At 38.7% G+C, this 22,795-nt stretch overlaps 1 protein-coding gene across 3 annotated transcripts in view; it reads right to left on the reverse strand.

Annotated features, from left to right (window-relative positions):
- SMARCAL1 (SNF2 related chromatin remodeling annealing helicase 1) overlaps positions 1-22,795 on the reverse strand; it is a 79,701-nt gene that overhangs the window by 18,077 nt on the left and 38,829 nt on the right. For all 3 annotated transcript variants that reach the window (XM_074298738.1, XM_074298737.1, XM_074298739.1), the window contains exons 9-11: positions 20,332-20,397; positions 9,304-9,444; positions 3,146-3,364 (exon numbers count right to left, since the gene is read on the reverse strand). In XM_074298738.1, coding sequence (XP_074154839.1) covers positions 3,146-3,364; positions 9,304-9,444; positions 20,332-20,397 — 426 coding nt within the window. The remainder of the gene's footprint in view (positions 1-3,145; positions 3,365-9,303; positions 9,445-20,331; positions 20,398-22,795) is intronic.

Raw genomic sequence — 22,795 nt, forward strand, 5'->3', positions numbered from 1 at the left:
CACCTAGCTCAAAGAGGGTGGCTTGAATGACCGTATATGATGAATAACATGGAAGCGCTTTGAGAGGTAGGACATGTAAATTATCATTGTTACTAACCACCATCACTGTCTGCTATTCTCCAGTTCATCTTGTGCTCCAGGCAAGCACATGTGTCATTCCAGCCCTTAAAGAATTTATGAAGTAATTTGCCAAATGAGGAGAGAGAATGGCTGTTGCCACAGGGCCTAGAATAGGGCCCTACACAGTGGGATGTGTCTTACTCACCTGTAAGGTGCTTCCTCCTACACTGACTAAGCAGTCAATTTTCTAGTCATTGTAGACTAAAATCTCCACTCTCATTCCTTTGGAGGTTGTCACGTTCCTCTCTATTTCAGCTCGGTAGAACATAAACTTCTTGAGGTCAAAGGAAACCCGTGGCATTTTTTGCCATTGCATCCTTAATCAAATCTCACATACTAGCAATGACACCATATTCCCTTTCCCTAGAAAAATATAGCTAAGAGTGAGAGAAGATGATATGCAGAGTCTATAAAAAGATATCAGAAATCTTTAGACTTACATTACACTGGAGAATACTAATTCTCCAATCTCACTTTTATTAATTTTATTTCTTGGCCAGTTCCTTTTCCCCCAACTGCCCCAGCCATTCCTCAACAAGTAGCTTGATAACTTTTGCTTATCTATTTTTTTTTAAGATGATCACTTGCTTTAGTATAATGGTTTTTACTTTTAGAAATGCACATTATCTCATTTGACCCTCACAATAACTCCGTGAAAAAGATATAGCATGTATTAGTCCCATTTTGTAGAGGGAAAAACTGGGTCTCAGAAAGATGAAGGCACTTAAGTAGTGGATGTGGCTTAAATCCATTTATTCTAAGTCCAAATCCACTTAGGAATTCAATAAGATTCATTCAAGGCATAGAAACAAATTTTAAATACCAGAAATTTGAATCAATTGCCAAGAGGCTGAGAGGTTACTATGGTATAATTGCCACTGAGAAGGGATGTATGGCCAGGTTCCAGATTTCAGCCATTGGTCTTGCTGATCAAAAAATGGCTTCAGACAAAAGTTGATTATATTTAGCTTTGCTCTAGCCTGTGAAGCAATACCTATTATTTCGGCAGAGATATAAAAAAGCCTTTCATTATACATGATATTTCATAAATTGGCTGCTTCACCTTGGCTTCTGGGATTTAGGGCTTTTTAAAAAATGTCTTCTTCCCAGATGGAAGAGCATGAGACAACAAAGAAAAAATGGATTCTTGACAGGTTTGCCAGGCTCTGCTGGAACAAATGTGATGAGCAAAATTGCAGGGAGATTTTTGGACTTTAAAAAGCTACTGTAAAACAGGAGGTGGGGTGGGGTGAGGCGGGGTGGGAACAGTCTTTGCTAGATTCATAATGGTTCCTTATTAGGCCAAAAACCATGGGTCCCTTCGTTTCTAACCCTTTCAATCCAGGATCTCAAAGTTTTTCATTACCGTTGCTAAGAAGCAACATTCAAGTTGTTCACATTTTCTGGAGCCCACTGTTCTATATCCTGGAGAAGGAGGCCTTTAATCAACACAATCCCCACTCTCTGGGGATCTGTAATTATTAAAATTTTATAAGACTCTTAGGAAGTGGGAAACATTGCTTAATAAACTTTGGAATGATCAGTTAATATTAGCACTTAACAGATGTTGGTTGATGGACTGAGATTATCCTTGTGCATGACATGAACTTTGTTTCATATATACTGTCTCCTCTTCCCAAAAATATAAGTTCTTTAAGGGCAGGGTCTGTTTCAGTTTTTCTTTTGTGGCCCGAGTAGCAGACACACTGAAGGAGCTGGCAGGGAGTGGCATATAAACTGCCTGAAGCCAGGAATATTAGAGTTCACATCCAGTCTTGGACACTTCTTGGCTTTGTCTGTTTCAGTTTCTTCATCTATAAATCAGGGATTTATATAATAATAATAATATAAGAGATGCTAATATATATATGTGTTATATATATATATATAATATATTATAATAATTTCCATAAAGACATACTATATGTTAATATAATGCATAACAATAATATATACATTATAACACAATAATAAATGTTATAATATATTAAATATTAAAATATATAATAACAATAATAGAATATATAATAATAACATGAAGAACATGATGATCAAAGATCATGAAGATCAAATGAGGTAATTGTAAAGTAATTAGCATAGTGCCTGCATACAGTAGGTACTTAATAAATGCATGTTGTCTTCCTATTTAATGATACTTGTTTATGGCTTGGTTCTTATTTATTTCTGGTATCCTGGGATTTCTCCCCTGTTATTTTGATATCCATATTGCTAGAACGAGGTTATATATTCCATAGGACAGAAACCCTGCTCTGGGTGAGCTCTGAGTTTGGAGACTGAGTCCCTGACTGCTTCCCGCCGCCTGGGTGACTGGACAAGTCAGAGCACTCCCCCTGGGCCGTTTCCTCATCTGTCTGCATGACTTCTAGTTCCTCTCAGAGCAGTCGCCTAGGCCAGCATGTGGAAAGCAGGCTCGAACGTCGCTGGTACTTTCCATTTCTTTCCGGCCCATTCTGCCTGCCAGAGGACTACGGAGAAGAATGACAAACAGGAATCTGTGGCATTCTGTGCCCGGCCCATTTGTCTTGTAATCAGCCAGAAGGCCGCGTCCCTCTAGGTCTGAGCTACGCTGTACACTGTGTCAAGCCCAGTTAAGCACTGAATGAATGGTTTTTGGTGAAACAGAGATGATGGTCAAGTTAAGGCTGTTATTTCACTAAAACAAATTCCTGTCATTTATCAGGCTGCGGGAGTGGGGCATTCTGCCTTCTTAAATGTGGTGGGAACATCAATACCATGCACAAGACTGACAGCCTTAAAGAACTAGGCTACCGGCTGGCATCCCGCACAGGAAAACTACACCGAGGAGGCTTTTACATATATTTGGCAATTCCTGATCCTAAAACAGGACAAACAGGGAAGGCTTCAAGAGAGTCACCGAGTACCGGTCAGCATTCTCCTGAAGGAACCAAGACTGGCTTGGACCAGCTCATGCTTTTAAACCACGCTCAGATACACTTTCTGCCCACTGGAAACTTCTGGCGGCTACCCTCAACCATCAACTCACGCTCTTTTTTTCCGTGGTCATTTCCTTTGCAGCCGCAGCCAAGACAGCCCTGCTCTTGGCGTCCATCTGCCCTGGGGCGACCACCACCATCTTGCGTTGCTTAGCCGGGAGCTGGGAAAGGACGCTGGACTTGAGCCTTCGAAGCATGACAGTCTCCTCGAGGAGAATCTTGAGTTCTCCAAGATTGGAAGAGCCGGAGTAATCCCATCCCCAGGGCAACTGTGGAGAATCAAGGCAGAGAAACAGGAGGTTTAAAGAGGCCAAATAAGCAAAATTCACTTTCTTTCCCTTTCTGCCTCAATCCTGCTGAAAAAGAAAGAAAAAAACCCTTGTTACAATTATACAGAGTCTAGAAAAGTAAATTCCCATGTCGGCAATGACTCAAAAACTCCCTCCCTGTTGGGAAGTGAGCAGCATATTTCATCTGGAATCACAGTTAGACCAAATTATTCTTAAGGATCAGAAACACTATCCTAAAAACCAAGTGAAAGTCCCTTAGGATTCATCTTTGGCAGAATCTCTTCTCCCTTCTGATGTCAGACACACACAGTGCTGGCCATAACAGTAGCACTAGTCTACTGGGGATGGAGAGAAAATAATAAAAAAATGGGGAAAAGGGACAAAGTCCTCTTCTGATGCTTCAGTGTGGCTTGGAGGTGACATTAGGTGGTTCTTCTTCTTCTTCTTTTCTTCTTCTTCTTCTTCTTCTTCTTCTTCTTCTTCTTCTTCTTCTTCTTCTTCTTCTTCTTTTCTTCTTCTTTTCTTCTTCTTCTTCTTCTTCTTCTTCTTCTTCTTCTTCTTCTTCTTCTTCTTCTTCTTCTTCTTTTTTAATTAAAGCTTTTTATTTTTCAAAACATATGCGTGGACAATTCTTCAACATTAGCCCTGCAAAACCTTGTGTTCCAATTTCCCCTCTCTTCCCCCATGCCCTCCCCTAGATGGTAAGTAGTCTAATACATGTTAAATATGGTAAAATATATGCTAAATCCAATATATGCATACATATTTAAACAATTATTGAGCTGCACAAGAAAAATCATATCAAACCAGAAAAAAAAAAAAGAAGCAAAACAAAATGCAAGCAAGCAACAACAAAGGGAGTGAAAATGCTGTGTTGTGAACCACATTCAGGCCCCCACAATCCTCTCTCTGGGTGCAGATGGCTCTCTCCATCACAAGACCATTGGAATCTGGCCCGAATCACCTCATTGCTGAAAAGAGTCACCTTCATCAGAATTGATCATCATATAGTCTTGTTGTTACCGTGTATAATGATCTCCTGGTCCTGCTCATTTCACTCAGCATCAGTTCATGTAAGTCTCTCCAGGCCTCTCTGAAATCATCCTGCTGGTCACTTCTTACAGAACAGTAATATTCCATAACATTAATATACCTTAACTCATTCAGACATTCTCCAACTGATGAGAATCTTTTAATTCAATTCTTTTATTACTATTACTATTAGTGTTGTTGTTTTTATTAATTTGTTATTATTATTATTATTATTATTATTATTATTATTATTATTATTATTATTATTAATGTTTGGTTTGGTTTCATAATATACACACTTTCCATGTCCAACCCTTACATGTACCTGGATCAACCCTATCATTAGGATCTTAAGTTTTACCTGGAAAATGAGAAATATTGGATAGTACGTGATAGCTGTCCTCAGGAGAGTTCAGAATTGGCCACATGGTAGAATTAGGTAGTCTGTGGCTCTAGAGGACAAAACTACAATTGGGAGGTGGGAATTATAAGGAGATGATTTCATTTCAAAATGAAGATTTCTTCCAACCCTTAGAGCGGCCTTTCAGTAGAAGAGCTGGGCTCGTGAAGGAGAAGGCTCCCTGTCCTTGCCACCCAGGCCAAAACTGAAATGCTGTGATAATACAAGGGGCCCTGCTGCACTGGGTCAGCAGCGATGAATGGCTAGTCACTATCTGAGCTAGATTTGAATTCAGATCTTCCTAAATTTAGGCCCAAGGCTCTATCCTCTATGCCATCAGATGCTTTTTATAGGAAAGGATTTATATGTAGATCTACCAAATATTCATTATCTCCAAACTGTGTATAATGGAAAAATTTCAAAACAGAGACATAGGAAAAGAAATCAGTCATGTAGGAATATGATGAGGGGTGTGTGTATGTGAGAGAGATTTTCATTGTTATCAGAATTATCTACAAAATACTTTCAAGAACCTAATGTCACCTCCAAATATAGCAGCTAATTTCATGAGAGTCAAAAAATTAGAAATTAAATGTATACATATATTGGATTTAACATATATATGTTTTTAACACATTTAACATATATTGGATTACTTGCCATCTAGGGGAGAGGGTAAGAGGAAGGAAGGGAAAGATTTGGAACACAAGGTTTTGCAAGGATCAATGTTGAAAAATTATCCATAAATATGTTTTGAAAATAAAAAACTGTAATAAAAAAATTAGAAATTAAGGGAGTATTCTCTTACTGGAAAATGGGTAAACAAAGTATGGTACAAGAATGTAATAGTATTCTATAGAATATTATTATACCATCAGAAATGATGAACTGGATAATCTCAAAGGAAGCTGGGAGTATCTTTATGAACTGATGCTGAGTGAGGAGAGAACAATTTAATCAAAGATAATGTTACAGAGAAAACAATTTTGAAAGATTTTAGTACATGGATCCACATGTTGATGAGCCCCAGGTCCAAAAGAATGAGGTAAAACAGCCATTCGCCTCCTGGCAGGGAGGAGGTGATACTAAATTGTCAGGATATTTTCAGAAGTAGTGAATATGGGCATTTGTTTTGCTAGGCTATGCAAAGATGTACTGAGTCAGTCTTATTCTTTTCTAAATTTGTTCAACGAAGAAGGGGAGAAGAGGGAGGCAGAGTAATAAAAAATTTTAAAACAACTTCTGATTGAAAGAGGAAAAACTGCCCTTTGCCCTCACATCAAGGGATAACTGAAGAGGCCTTATGGGGCTGTCCTAAAAAGCTGACAGAAAGAAACAGAAACCTGCACACTTGGTGTTTTTCACTGAGCTTGAGGAGCTTATTAGCATCATTAACAAAACCAGATATTCTACTTTTTTTTCTACTGAAAATGAAGCAAAGGTGAAGAGATACTTTCTCTGCCAGACAACACACCTGATGTCCATTAACATACTCCCAAGATCCCAACACAGCAAATTGATGCTCCTGCCTAAATTGGTTTTAATGGCCCTGGGGAGCTAGGAAAGACTTTATGCTATTAACGAAAATCTCCCACGTCCAGGCTCTTTGGTCCATCTTGGCTGCTGAATTATTTCTCTTCGTCAATGAGCTTTTTAGTACTTTCTGTCAATAAGCCTGAAAAAACAGCTCCTAATGAAAAGCCAAGGAAAAAACACACACAAAATAGGGGTACAGATCGTAGGTTGTTTTGGATTCTGAAAGAGACAAGAAATTGACCCACAGCCAGAAAGTACTTTATTTTGTGTGTGTTCTGGCTACACCTGCCAAAGACACCTGGGTATTTTGTACTTGGAGATGTATCAATCCCTCCAGGAGGTAAATGGTCAGAATTAAGAATATTGATGTCCATTTCATATAGCAACATGACTGTGAGGTACACAAAATTTTGAAATAAGCAATTCCAGGGGACTAGAGATTCCCTCCCCCAAGATCTTTTTAGAAATCTCAACTTAAAAAACACTTTAATTTTTAACATGAAATTTTCAAATATTAATGCTCCTTCGCACACATACCAAATTAGCTTTATCAGATCATAATACTCAATTACTTTCACACACCACAATTTGTTTAGCTACACTGAAAGGCATCACCTTTGTTTCCAGATTTTTTGCTGCCACAAAAAATGCTGCTAGAAACACACTGATATATTTGAGGTCTCCATTTCTGTCTTTGACCTCCCTCCGGATTCTTTCCAGGGATCAATGGGTTAAACAAAGCATCACATTGTAGTCTCACTTTTTAAAAAAAAGGAATTCCAAATCATTTTCCAGAATTGTTGGAGCACTTCATAAATCCAACACTAGTATATGGATGTCTTAACTTCCAACAGCCTTTCCAATAAAAACTAATTCCATTCTTTATTTTCTTTGACAATTTGCTGGTCATGAACAAAAACCTTAGGGTTTTAGGTAATTTTCATTTAGCTTATTAGAGATTTGGAGCAAACTTTCACATGGTGATTGATATAGACTATCAATTTCTTGGATCATTAAAATACTGAAGAATGGTTTTGGAAAACTATATATTTATGTTCCTTCCCTAAATATGGATGTCAGATGTTTATCAGAGATACTTAAAGGAAATAGTATTTTTCCAAATGATAGTTTCCTTGTGGAAGAGGAAGACGAGGAGGAAGAATTATTATTGATGTACTTGGATTTATCAAATACTGGACTATTAATATTAAGTTTGTTTCTGGAAACCTGCTTAAATTGTTTCATGGTTCTATTTTTTTAGCTAGCACCAAAAATTTGTTGATCATTATAACTTTATTCTATAATTTTGAGGTCTAAAAGCACTATTTTTCATGTATTCAACCATCCAACATTTCTCTTGAGATTCCAGACCTTTTGTTTCTCCAGGTGAATTTTATTTTGTCTAATTTTCTAAAGAAACAAAGTGATAGTTGGATCAACATAGCATTAAATCCATAAATTAATTTAGGTAGTATTGATATTTTTATTACTACTGACATGTCCAAATGATGGGCAATGACAACAAATGATAAGTAATGACAATCCTTCCAAAATCAACTTTATCTCTGTAACAAGTATTTTGTTTCGTAGTTAGAAAAATCTTGAGCATATTTTGGTATTTTATAATACTTAATGAAATTTTTAGTTACTTTGAATGGAATTTCACTTTATTCTTTTCTCTTGGCTTTTGTTATTGTTACATATAAATGTTATCCTTCATAATGCATATGTTTTATGTGTGTGTATATATGAATATATAAAAATTCTGCTACTTTGCTGAAGTTTCTTACTAATTATCCCAGTAAGTTATTTGGATGATTTTCTAAGTCATCATGTTATCTATAAATATCTACAAGTAACCTTGTCTCTTCTTTGCTAGTGTTCATACCTTTAATTTATTTCTCATTGTATTGCTATTACTGGCATTTCTAGAAGTCAAATAATAAAGATAGGGTAATTCTTAATTTATATTCATACAGGACAAGCTTCTAGTATCTTTCCATTACAAATGATGCTAGTTTTTGATTTTTAGAGATGTATTTTTATCATATTAAAAAAACAACAACAAAAAAACAAAAAACCTGGGGCAGCTAGGTGGCTCAGTGGGATAGAGCACCAGCCCTGAAATCAGGAGGACCTGAGTTCAAATCTGGTCTCAGACACTTAACACTTCCTAGCTGTGTGACCCTGGGCAAGTCACTTAACCCCAATTGCCTCAAGGAAAAAAAAAATTTAACTCTGTTTTTTAGAGATTTTAGCATGTATTATATTTTCTCAAAAGCTCTATTGCTATAGTCACATGGTTCTTTGCTTTCTTTGTTTTTAATATGATTAATTATGCTAATTGTTCCACTGTCTATGGTGCTTTCAAGCATAATTTCCCTATATTTCTCTCCTGACTTTCTGAATTTTCATTTTTGCCTTTTCTGAGAGCATAATTATAATCCCTGTTGTTCTGGAATTGCCCGATACATAGTAAATCTTATCCAACTGTTCATTTTTCATTCTATTTGTGTATTTATTTTCAGATGTATTTTTGGTACACAGCTGATTAAGTTTTGTTTTCTTATTTTTCCATCCTTTTTTGTGTTATTTGGCTGTTGAATCCATTTACAATTAATGCAATAATCACCAAGCTTGCATTTTTCTCCATTTATTTATGATGAATTGATTTTTACCATCTCCTTCTTTTAAGTAAGCATTTTGTTTACATTAATTTGATTCTAGTACTTTCCACAGGCTTTACCCTTGTTCTCATTTACCTGACAGATCCCAAGTTCTCTGAATTTTCCTATTAATTTTGCTCCTTGATCAGCTCCCTCCCCACCCACACTCTTCTGGTTCATGCTACAGAATGGACTCCCTGCCCCTGTAGGCAACGCCAAGGCAAGGTACAAGACTGGCAAGGAGAGCAGTATTGACACGTGATGATGGGAGAAGGAAGAAGTACCTTTTTGGCATCACAGTAGCGCAACCCAAAGTCATGGAACTGAGGAAAGAAGTGTGGCTTGACAGCAACAATCTGGGTGTAGAGCTCTGCGGGCCGTGACATGGCTGGGGTCCCGGACAGTAAGATCACTCTCTTGGCGGCCTGGAAAACATAGCACAGACTGGATGAGTATATGATTGGAACACTACAGATGGGCCTTAATTGGACAAATTAGGAAAAATAGCCTAAGATGAAGCAAGAGTTTCCACCTGATGGACTCACAACCTTCTGATCCTTATACCAGAGCTAGGGAGGAATTTTGGTGAAGGATGTCAGGCTGAAAACCTGCTCAGTTCAAGAAATCTAGTGAGCTCAGAGATGAAAATTTGTCTCAGAAATGAAAAGACTCAGAAAGGAACACACAAGATGTCCTACCGCACTCCCCAGTTTGAGTGGCATAAATTCTGAGTGACAATACAGTCCCTTTAAGGTAGAATTCTCTGTCACAGCTTCTTTACTTGAGCTTGCTAAAATGTGTCCAACAGTGGAAACAGTTTTAGGGGATTTCAAAAAGTCCTTACATTAACCTGTTGCATGATTTCTATAAAATAGGGATAGAGGTATTATCCAAATCTGGGAACAATAGGGGATATATAAGGAAAGATGAACAATCTCCTCTGAAAAGCTTGAAAATACATTACAGGGCTGGTTGACTGCTGAGCCTGAAGTTTATAGTTTATAGAGATGGCCTAATTAATCTTTTATTATTATTATTATTTGAATTTATTATTATTAATATATAATTATATATACTTTATAATAATTATTATTTGAATAATAATGATGACAGCTAGCATTTATGTAGCACTTTAACATTTACAAAACATTGACAAATATTATCTCATTTGAAAGTCACTATCACCGGAGAAGGCTGGTGTTTTTATTATACCTATTTTACAAATGAAACTCGGGCAAACAGAGATTCAAGTGATTTGCTTGAAGGAACAAAGCTATTAAGTATCCCAACCCACTGCTCTATTGTTGAGCCCCTCTTTTTTAGTTGTTTTTCAGTCAACTCTTCACAACCCCCTTTGTACAAAGAAAACCAGTTCCACAAAACTCATCAACAAAGCAGTTATGTTTGGCAGAATACTACGGTAAACTCAATTCCAAAGATCCAGGGTTTGAAGGAAAAAAAAAACAACCCATCAACTGAGTCACCAACTTCTCTTGGAATGGGTCAACAAATTGATCGCACAAAGATAGAGGAAAAGCAATTTTCCCTTTCGGAAGCTGACGCAGACACAAGTGTGAACCACTTTCTCCTGTCCTTCCAGGAACTAAAACTTTTCTATATTGCCAACAACTGTGAGGAGAGCAAAAGTACCCATGACCCCAAAAACAGGACACGAAGGGTCTAGCGCTGGCAGAGCCTGAACTTCTAATTACTACTTGGTCTGGATCTCCGGCAGCTAGGCCAGTATTATGCTTGGTGCAGGAGATTGCCCTGTGATCTTTATGTACACCTCAGCATTAGCCTTACATTACCAACATCATCTTTTAAAAGCCGTTGTATGTAGAAGGAACCACATGTAAGGAGGCCTGGATGACATAGGAATTTTGTTTTGATTTTTCTTCCTATTTTTTTAAAGTATATGGGAAGTTGAGATGGAGGAAAAAACCACACAACAAATGCTTGTTGATTGAAAACAATTAATTAAAAAACAAAAGCTGCGGCTAAATAACCCTCAACTTGGGAAATCAAATTCACTCAAGGAAATCAGACCCAGATACTCCACCTGCTACCAACAGGGACTCAAAAAGAAGCGGCTTTCTACTAAAAGAGGTCTGGAGAATAATAGCTTCAGGGAAAAGATGTAACTGTAGATCTTGGTAGCTTTGGTGACAGTTTGTTAACTACTTAAGACCTTGAGTAAATATCGGTACTGGAAGAAAATCACACACAACAAATCACCAGAAAGGGGAAAGAATGGGAGGCTTCAAAGGAAAAAGATGCTTCCATAAACTAAGCAAATAAGCCTGCATCCCCGAGAGAGAAGGGAGACAAAAGGGGGCCTTTATAAAGACCTGGTCCTGAAAAAATGCACTTTTGTCCTCTAGGGAACTGCTAAAACCTAATTCCATTATGACAGGAGAGCTATGAATTTCTCCAGCTATAATTTCCCATAGTTAAATCATCCAGGCCTGGTAATTTCCTGCATGGTTTAAGGCAGCCTCATTAACATAACAATGAGCTTCTTCAATGACATCTGTAGTGGCTGCTTGCCTGGCTTTCCACCTATTTCAATGAAAAGGGGAAAGCTGGAAGAGTCTGTTATCACGGGGAGAAAATCTGCCTATCACCCAGGACCTATTCATGTTCCAGCTGGCTCCTGGGTCCTCCGTCGGGTGATGGGGATTAATGGCAGGCCTTGCTGTCAGATATTTATAGGTTCCTGCTAAGACTGAGTCAGTCTTCCCTTTGGCTACTCAGGCTGGAATGGGATGGGATCTTTAACTGCTAGAAAGGTCAGAAAATATTTGGAAGGGAGAGAGAGCAGAAGCAACATTACTTTAAAAGAAAAAACAAGAAAAAGAAAAAGAAAAAAAGGCCTGCAATGGATAGTTCTGAAGAAAAGCTTGAGCCCCCAGTGGGCTGAGAGCAGAGAGACCTCAGCATGTGGTTTATGTCCCTGACACGGTCATCTAAAAGCTGTTGCTAAATTGTCATCTGCGTGTGGTGCTATACAAAGCAATTTATATATACTCCCTGACCTCCAAAAGCTTCCAATTTAGGGGAATACCAATATTTAAGTGACAAAGAAAGACAGGGGAGAGAGGATTTCATGAGTGTGAGGAACTTTCAGTGCGGGAAGTCTCACTGTGGATGGGGATTCCCCACTTCTCCCGAAATGAGATGACCAAATGTGCCAGAAAATATTTCTTGTCGCATCTGGACACCCATAAAACCAACTCTGGCAATGACTTTTTTATAATTTATTTTTATTAATTTATTTTGTTTTGAACTTAATGAGCCCCAAATAAATAGCTAAGTACAGTAAGACAGAATAAGAGGATTACAGAGGAAACTGCAGATCCATGGAATCCTGCCAAGTTCTTTGTCTGTCTCTCTAAAAAAGAACATGTGGGCCATCCTTTCATTTAGCTGCAATTTCCTTCTGTCTTTTGGCTTCCTTTATATGGAGAAAATTCCAGATGGAGACAACTGTCCCTCTACCAGCAGGTCCACTTACTGGTCACTAAACAAGGACTTCACATTCAAGCAGCTAAGTGAATCTAAAGACTGTGATTGTTATTTTCCTCTATTCCCTTTTCTGCTACCCTGTCACCATTACTGGAAAAGGGCTGCAAAGTTAAAAGAGCCATCATTTTTAATTTCTTTGTTTTTGCTTCAAGGATGGCCATTGCTAAAGGATATGGACCAAGAAGTTGGCCCGTTGTTGATGAGCACTAATTTGAGCTGGTCTCAAAAAGCTACCAGTATCTTTATAAGACCATATAGTCAAAATCCTTTATGTTAAAAAAATTTTTTTTTCAAATTTTTACAAAATTCATTACAAAATCAGTAAGAGCTTGCTCTCCAATGACACAGCCTCAAGAACCCAGGGGTCACCTCCACACTATTATGTAGCAGCAGAGGATTTTGTGGATACTACCAACAGACAATTAAAATTGATAATTTAATTTAGGGTCAACTTCATTCTTTTAATGGAGGGAAATAGTGGTACAAGTAATATATCAACATTCACCATCTAAAAATAATTTATAATTATTTTGCTTTGGAATAGATGATGCAAATAAACGAAACTAAAGTCCATGGATTTCCCTTTCTTATTAGATTAGACTAATATTAAAAACATGTATTTCCAGGCATGTGGCGAAAGCCTGTAATACCTGCTACCAGAGAGGCCGTGGCCTCGTGGGTCTCTTGAGCTCAGTAGTTCTGAGTCACAACGGACTAAGACGATCTAAATTAATTCCAATATCAGTATGTTTATCTCCTGAGGAGGAAAGTGGGGTGCACGCATCAAATTGTCCAAGGAACAAATAAGCCCAGGTGAGAAATAGAACAGATTTTAAGTTTTCAAGTCAATCAGGAGTAGGACTGGAACCCACCAGTAGTTCTTGCACATTTCTAGCACGGTAGAAATAGGGAGACAGACAGTCTTTATTTAAAAAACAAAACCCAAAACAAAATTTCCCTCCTCGGGCACATATATCAATTAAATGGCAGAGGAATGTCGGGAAGGTGGTATAGAAGTAAAATACATAATAAAAATGAACACAGCTTGAAACTTAAAATTTTACTAGAGCTATCTAGAGTGAATAACCTACAATCAAATAATCAAAAGCCAGATGTAGTTACATGATAGAAAAACATATTTCAAGTGAATGTACTGTGATATAAAATGTAATGGAAGAGATCCTATCTCTCCCAAAAAATTAACTCCTCTACCTCCCTTTGCTCTATCTCAGAGATATTATCCCCAGTAATTTCCTGATCAATATTCAAATATGGATTTTTCTAGCTCATCCTATCAGTGATCTTTATGAAAAACCTTTATTTTTGTTTTTTCAATTATTTTTATTTATTTTGTTAAATATTTAAAAATCACATGTAAAAAAATTTGTAACAATCATTTTTTTAAACTTTGAATTCAAAATTCTCTCCTTCCCTCCTGCTCCTCCCACTCCCTGAGAAAACAAGCATTTTGACTTCTATTATATGTGAGGTCATGCCAAACATACTTCTATTATTAGTTAGGATACAAAGGAAAACACAAACAAAAGAAAATAATAAAAATAAAGTTAAAAGTGTGGTGCTATACAAATTGCTTTGTACTAACAAAACAAGATAGCAATTTAGCAACAGCTTTATTCAGAATTCATCAGTTCTTTGAGAACTCTTAAAATGTTCAAAAGTTAAACATTTCAAGTTCCATTCCAAAGTGCTTCTTCAATGGGAGAGAGAAAGATGAAAGGAACCCAAAGAGACAGCGCCTAGGATGATAGAAATTCTACCAGTTGAAGAGGCTCAGACAAATACAAATTAATACTAATAATTCACAGGGGATACAAAGAAAAATAATGGCTGCAAAGAAAGGATGCAAGACCTGAAAGACAACCCTAAGTCTGTAAATGTTTCACAGGAACTAACCACAGTGATGGAGGTTGGTGGAGAAGAACTGATGCAGGAGATCAAAGAACCATTAATAATGAAGCTATACAAGCACAGCAAACCTGAGCACATGCATGCTAATAATGCAAGAGAAACTCAAGAAACCAAGAAAGCAAAGAAAATTCACCTTATAGGAAGAACTAGATGAGGTCATAATCTAAAATATGGAACCAGGGAAAAACTGGGGGGAGGGAGGGACGAAGAGGGAAAACTGTGTATGAATGGAAGGAAAATTTCATCATGGATATAAAAGAAATGTTAAAAAAAATTTTATTCCAATATAGACCTAAAAAGTTCCTATTTCCCCTCCTCACACATACCTATCCGTCAAGTTTGTAAAGACAAATACAAGCTCTTCTGAGCTTCTAGAAAAACCTGGAGAGTATTTAAAGATACAAGGATAAGTTTAAGGATAACCTGGCTCCTGGGATTCTGACCAAGAAAGGGCTAGCTAACCAAAGCTCAGAGAAAAGGGCTTATGACTAAGTGAAGTACTAGGCTAAACTTACATTTATCTTCAAAACCTTACAAGGGTCAGCAAAAACCATGAACATCATTCTGAGTGCAACTGAGACTTAGGACATCAATTCAATTCAAAAGACATTATTAAGTGCCTGTAAGGTGAGGTGCAGCGATGGTGAGGAAATGAAGAGCTCCTACCTTCAAGAAGCTTCTGCCCTGCTAGGAGTAAGGATTATAGACGTAAGCAGGTAAGTCAATACAGAGGGTCGGAAAAGGCGCAGGGACTCAGGGACACCTGAGCTGAGACTCAAGCAAAGGTAAGGACCAGAAGAGGCAGAGGTGGAGACAAGTGATGCAATAGTGACTTTGGGGCACAGGTACGTGGCTAGTTTGGTGCACACAAAAACACGAATGGGGACACCATCAAACTCGCTGAGAGGTAGGTGGGAGTCAGACTATGGAGACTAAAAGGTCATGTTAGAGATTCCGCCTGTTAGCCCAGGGAGAGCAGGTAGCTACTAAAGATTTCTGAGTAAGGAAGGAATCTCGTCGGATTAGTGCTTTAGGAATGTTAACACGGTCACTGTGTAGAAAAGAAATTGGAAGCAGGGAGCCCAACAAGGAGATTATTGGAGAAATTCACATGACATAGAACAAAATCAATTTGTATATTAGACAAGATAGCTGCAAATGAACTGTAAGGTATACGTGGAATTTTATAAGTTCAACAAACATCAGTTATTGAGATGTAATACTGAAAACAGCATCCCACTCCCTCAAGTAGTTGGCATCTCCACTGGGCCGTGAGGGTACGAATTGTTCTACACACATCTCTCATTTCATAGAGACAGGGTGGTACCCTCTAAAGTGGGGTGGACTTGGAGTCAGAGGGTCTGTGACTTTGGGTCAGGTTATTTAATCTCCCGAGGAGTGATTCAGTTGCCCTTATTTGTAAAATGAGGTTGGGACTCCCCAATTCTAAATCTATGATCATCAAGAAAGAAGCCTCTATAGGGGGATGATGCCCACTTTACAAATGGCAAACTGAAGCTCAGACAGGCTAATGACTTGTCTAGGGTCACAAAGCTCTAAGTCAAGGAGGTCTCAAGCCCAGTTCCCCCCTTAATCCAAGTCTAGCATTGACCAAAGTATGGGCAGGATAAGAAGAAGGCAACCTAAAGAACAAGACATGTCACTTTGGAAAGGGAATTCAAAGTTTGTTAATTTTTTTTATTATTGTTTATTATTATAACATAGTAGGAAAATGGTAATGGTTAAGTGGATGTTAAAAAGTTATAGAAAATTTACATAATGTTATGCTACCTCCAAATCTTGTTAATTTTTTTAAATTTTTTTTTTCAAGTAACAAAAATTCCTGTTTCTCCGACATCTCCTAGCATCAATGAGGGAAAAAAATAGAACCTTTATGACAAATATGCACAGTCAAGCAAAAAAAAATTCCCACATTGGCTATGTCCAAAAAAATATATGCCTTAATCTCTGCACTCCAAGTCTTTCCAATCTACTCTAAAAGGAACTATAAAATGTCAGCTTCACACTAGAAATCACATAAATGAAGAGAGAAAGCAAAGAACAATGAACACTTACGGACAGAGAAACAGAGCAATGGGGGCCTACGCAGATGTATCAATAACATTTATTTCAAAAGCTCTGGCTTCCCCTAATAAAAAGAAAAGTTATTGACGATAAAAAAATAAAACCCAGCAATTGCCTATAAAATACAAACAGACTAATGCTGAGGGATGGTCCGTGGTTTACCATGCCCATGCAAATATAAGAAAAGCAGAGGATGGGGTTACCACAGCATCAAACAAAGTAGCTTTCACAGTAAAAACACTAAGAGACGCTCCAGAAAGGCAAAAACAAAAACTTCCAATTCTGGAAATATATCCCAAACAAAACGGGGAATAATACACCGGGGCAGAGATGTGAAGTAGGTGGAAATATACTTGTATTCACTCTCCACAATAGCCAATAGGTAACGTTTCTGTAGCTCCTTAAGGTCTGGAAAGCACTTCACATTATTATCCAATTTCACCTTCCTAACTACCCTTCAAAATGGGGGCTACTATTAGACCATTTTGCGGAAGAGGAAATGGAAATACTCATAGCACCCAGCTCCCAGTGGTTCGAAGGCTCAAATTACTATGGGATTATGACACATAATTTTCCTTTTTTTTTTTTTTTTTTTTTTTTTTTTTTGGAGGCTGGGGGTTAAGTGACTTGCCCAGGGTCACACAGCTAGGAAGTGTTAAGTGTCTGAGACCAGATTTGAACTCAGGTCCTCCTGAATTCAAGGCTGGTGCTCTATCCACTGCGCCACCTAGCTGCCCCCTATGATACAAAATTAATAAAGAAATTATGTAGTTGAAAATGGCTTAACAAGCTGCCATAGGAATGCAATGATATACTACTTTGCTGAGTGCTTTAGGAAATGAAGGGGAAAGTTTCAGAAGAACCTAAGAAGATTTGTGTTAACTGACACTAAATGATGTGAGCAGAAAAAGATGGAAAACCGTATATAATAACAATAAAGACGGACAACTTGGGAAAACTTAGGAACTCTGATCAATGCAATGACTGACCATGATTCTAGAGATCTTCTAGGAGGAAGGTGAGTAAGAGAGAAGTGATGGACTCAAAAGTGCAGATTTTTTTTTTTAAAGTGGCCAATATGAAAATTTATTTTGCTTGAATATGCAGTTTTGTTACAAGGTTTTGTTTTTTTCTTCTTTTTCAATGTAAGGGTGGGGAGTAAAGAGGGAAGGAGAGGTGATTTTTGTTGAATGAAAAAAATTGGGGCAGCTAGGTGGCGCAGTGGAGAGAGCACCAGCCCTGAATTCAGGAGGACCCGAGTTCAAATCTGGTCTCAGACACTTAACACTTCCTAGCTGTGTGACCCTGGGCAAGTCACTTAACCCCAGCCTCAGGGGAAAAAAAAAAAAAGAATGAAAAAAATTAAGATTTAATTTTTAAAAATCAGAGAAGTGAGCAAAACTTTGGCATAAAATAGACTAGTATATTTTATGGCCTGATCAACACTGTATATAAGATCACCCTACTTCTCTATTTCAAGAGAAAAGGATTCTGGGAACTGAAATTATTCACAGGTTCTAGTGAAATGCAGCTAATGTAATCTATCCTTTGTCATCACTCATGACCCCGACCTAATCTCTCTCAGGTGTGACTAAACTTTACAGCCCTCCCCAGGCAGCAGCTGATCCTGACTTTCAGTGCCCAGTACCATGACACACAAAATCAGACGGCTAATCACAGAGCGTTAGGGTGGGTCTTTAGGGGCACCGAGTGCTATGCTTGATTAGGGCATCCTGCCCCCTTGCCTTCTCAATCCAAGAATATCCAGACGACTCAAGAACATCAAGACCGAAAAAAGCACAAAAGACGAGTCTGGCCAAGAGGAGAAAGACAACCCAAGCTGCAACCCAGAGAAGTGTTTGAAAGCAAAGGTGAAGGTGCAAGAGAGATTGATTTCGAGAAACCCTCATACCTGGCAGCAACATAATTCACAGGACGTATGCGCGGATCCCATTTAAAAGCACTCATCTATCAGTGTCCCGTCCCCAAACCAGAACCCTATGTATGAATTAGCAGTCAAGAGATGTAACAGCGTCGCTCTGAAAAACATTCAGCTACTACCAGACGTTAAAATTCAAGCGCTACTTTAAAGGGTAGGGATCACAACCGTATATTGTGGAGGAAGCAATATGCGGCACCGTTCAGGCTAACAAGGAGATGTCACCCTTAATAAGGCCTATGCGAAGGAGGTTCCGTATTATAACTTTAATGATGTAATTTATCTGTTATGCCGTTTCTTTTGTCTAAACAATCAAGCCAGGCAAATTTAATTTTAGTTATAGCTGTAATATTAGAGCCACAGTGCCCTGTTGCAGCCAGATTTTTCTAAAAAGGCATATTAAGTGCTCTCCAAAGAAGGATCATCACCCTGGGAAAAATGCTTCATTTAAACATGCCCGTAATGGTTATGGACATATAAATATTTATAAGAAATAAGAAGTGGGAATCAAGATCTTTTCATTGAAGAATTTTTTTTAAATTTTTACTTTTTAATTTACAGCACAAAAAATAATCTAGCCTTGTAAGATGGATGATGTGACTTTCTATTCCAGAGGACAGCTTTTAAAAAGCACTTTAAGGGGGAAAATTTTAATCAGTTTAACCAATATTTAGGGTGTCATCGGGTTCCCCAATTTTTTACAAAATGTAAGCCTTCTCTCAAGCAGCAAAAACTGAATTTTTATCCCCCAAAAGTAGTGTAAAATGAAACCTGCTTTAACAAAATGGAAATCAATCGTGGGTACAATTTACAACATAGCCATGTTTGGAAACATTATGGATGGGAGGTAAAGCACGCATCACACAACCTGAGTTTCTTTTGTTACAAAAGTGAAATTTTAAAAATTCACCCCAAAAAGACTCGGGGACCTCGGGTCCCTTCTGGGGGAAGCAAACCTACATTATTTCCTAGGGTGCGCCATCGCACTGACACAAACATCACCGTCATCCTCCTTGTTGGGAGGACGGCTCTCTAGACAGTGGCTCCACAGACAGACGACGGTCTTCCCTGGAACTCTCAGCTTGGGGCAAGGTCTGCTCTGTCACACCGGGGCCAGTCTGCACACCGTCCTCCCCCCCCAGAGGAGCAGGCACAGCTGAATTCTAATTTGGTAAAATTTGCCCATGTGAGAAACGGGACGTCCGTAAAGCACCCTCCAAAGCTTAAGCGCCCTATTAACGCCAGCTATTGCCACTGTGCTGTGTCATGATAACAATGACAATGGTAATCGCTGTAATTATTGTTGTAATTTCTGTTAGCCATAACAACAGCAGTGATAACCGACGAGATGATTACTATCGAGCTTCGGGAGCAGCAGAAATTCAGAGTGGGAAAGGCCGAGGGCCGCATCTGGTCTCTGACAATCCGGGCTGGATGACCACAGGCTTCTCCGAGCCTCAATGACCTCGCTTGTAAAGGGGGAATAAAACTCACCGGAGTTTCCTCGGGGCCACTGTGAGGCTCAGAGGAGAAGGGTCAGGGGCAGCTCTCTGTTCGTTTGTGACTCTAGGACTCCCGCCACTGGATGGGGCCTGATCAGCCACGTGCCGCTAGTTAGGCAAGGAAGGAAGGAGGGGCTGTTTCCCCTAACATCCTCCAGCAGTCGCACGGAGCTGTAACCAGGAGGTGGACACGTCCGGCCCGCCCCCGCTTACCTGTGAGGGGAGAGGCGGCGAAGGACCAGGGGCCAAGTCAGGCCTCAGAGCCGGCCTCCCTCGGGGCGCCTCAGGGATGACCCCGCCCACCGCGGGGTTGGGGGGCACGTACTCACTTTGAGCAGAGGCAAGGCGGCTCGGCAGCGGGCTGTCTTCACGTTCTTCAGGAAATGGGACTCGTCCTGAAAGCAGCAAGCAGAATTCCCCAGTTTGCACACAAACAACAACCCTGGAAGGTGGGGGGCAGTGGGTGGGTACTAGCACCCCCTCCCAGAACCCCCTGCTCAAGCCCGAGGAAGGCAGGCTCACTCAGCCAGGTCAAGGGTGCTCCCCTAGATCGCCCTTCCAGCCGGGGCTCAGCCAGGGTGGCATCCCTCCCACGGCAGGGGCTCTTTCCTGGCACTGCCCCCAGGAGAGAGTTCACAGGAGCAGCCCCCAGAGTGCTCGAAAGGGTGCAAAGCACCGCTATACGCCTTCCTTCCTCAGATCCTTGCAGCAACACCGTGAGATTAGAACTGTGACTATCCCCAACTTACAGAGGAGGAAACCGAGGCAGAGTCCAAGGTTACGGGTGACGCCAGGCCAGTGCTCCCTCCATGACACTATACTGCCTTCCCGTAGTGTTCATTTTTATATTAATTAATATATAAAAGTATATGTGTGTTAACATACATTACATGTTATATATAAATGATGACACATTACATATGCAATCATATGTGTCATACACATGATTATATAGGTTATACATGTGATTATATAGTGTCTATAATATAGTAATAATGTTAAATAGGATGCTCACGTATCGCATCATGTATGTTATATGTAATTATATGTTGTATGCATATTATGTGATAGCTGTCATATCTATAAAATTATACATCTATTATACCTATATTACATCATATGCATGTTATAATCTATAAAATTACAGATATATGCCATACACATAGATGCACCACATATATTACATTAAATATGTTATATAGAAATATGTTATACCCGTATTATATGTATGTATTATATGTAACATTATATGTTGTATGTATTACATTCTATATAATATATATTTATGCATACATTATACACACACACACACATGTATGTAAAATTACGGCTCTCAAGAAACAGGCCGACGAAGGCCATTCCCTCCACAGTCTCCTTGAATGAGGGATGCGGTGTGACCGGTTAGCAGGGTTCTCCATAATGCTGCTGCTGTCGTACTGGGCCTGGCACACAGCAGGCACTTCATAAATATTTAATGATCAGCTCCCTGTTACCACAACAGCAATGACAAATAAAGCTTTACTGGCGAACTGACTGCTGTTGGAACTCTCCTCTGGAATGACTTCCAGCGTCCACAAGGATGGGGACTCTCTGGGGGAGTGGAATTAATTAATTTCTGGTAACAATAGCTATAAGCTACTCCAAGTCAAGAATAGTGACTAAGAGAGTTGAAGAGATCAGCTAATTCAATGAATTAAAAAGGGGAGCAGAGGACAATGTACCCCATAACTGTAGGGCTGGTCAACTAACTCGGAAGGCTTTCTCACACAGTTCTAAGAAAAGTCTGAGAAATAGCAGTCCACTGACTACTTTGAAGTTAAAAATTCAAAATTCTGGCCCAATTTTTGTTTGTAAAGAGTAATAATGCCATAATCATATGTTCTTGGTGATTTTTTTTAATGACTTCTCACCCAAAGCAGACAGTAGTCTCCCTGAGTGTAAAGATAAGAGTATTCTTCAAATTATCACTTATAGTGCTGGACACAAGAAAAAACTGGGTGATTAACTAGAAGCTGGGTAGCCCAAAGGAGGTTTTACTCCAATCATCCTGGACAAATAAGGAACAATTGTCCGGGTCAGAGAAGTAAACAACATTCATCATTCTTCACCTAATGAACTGAGAAACTAATCATTAGATGAAGTCTGTAAATCATCACTTCCAAAAGACTGACACAACAGTAAATGATTATAGCAAGTTTGTGTTTGACAAGCAAAGATGTAAGCTTTGAGAATAAAAATTTACTATTTGGTAAAAACGTTTGGAAAACTGGAAAACAGTCTGGCAGAAATTGGGTATAGACCAATATCTTCCACCATTCACTAAAAGGAGATAAGTAAATTAATAGAATACGGAACATATTACCTATTAGACTTCTGGATAGGAGAAGAATTTATGAATAAACAAGAGATAGAGAGCATTGAAGTTGTAAAATGTCATTTTGATTACATTAAATTAAAAAAATTTTGTACAAATAAAATCAGTGTAGCCAAGATTAGAAGGAAAGCAAAAAGTTGGGGAAAAGCTTTATAAACAGTTTCTTGGATAAAGGTCTCATATATCAAATATATAGATAATTTTGTCAAATTTACAAACATAAGAGACATTCTGCATTTGATAAATGGGCAAGGGATATGATGAAAATATAAAAGTTATATATAGAAATACAAAAAAAAATGCTCTACATCATTACTGATTAGAGAAAAGCATATTGAAACATCTTTGAGATATCATCTCACATCTATCAGATTGGCTTAGATGATAGAAGGGGAAAATGCCTAATGCTGGAGAGGATA

Source organism: Sminthopsis crassicaudata, chromosome 3, assembly GCF_048593235.1.
Source record: "Sminthopsis crassicaudata isolate SCR6 chromosome 3, ASM4859323v1, whole genome shotgun sequence".
In the NCBI taxonomy this organism is placed as follows: domain Eukaryota; kingdom Metazoa; phylum Chordata; class Mammalia; order Dasyuromorphia; family Dasyuridae; genus Sminthopsis; species Sminthopsis crassicaudata.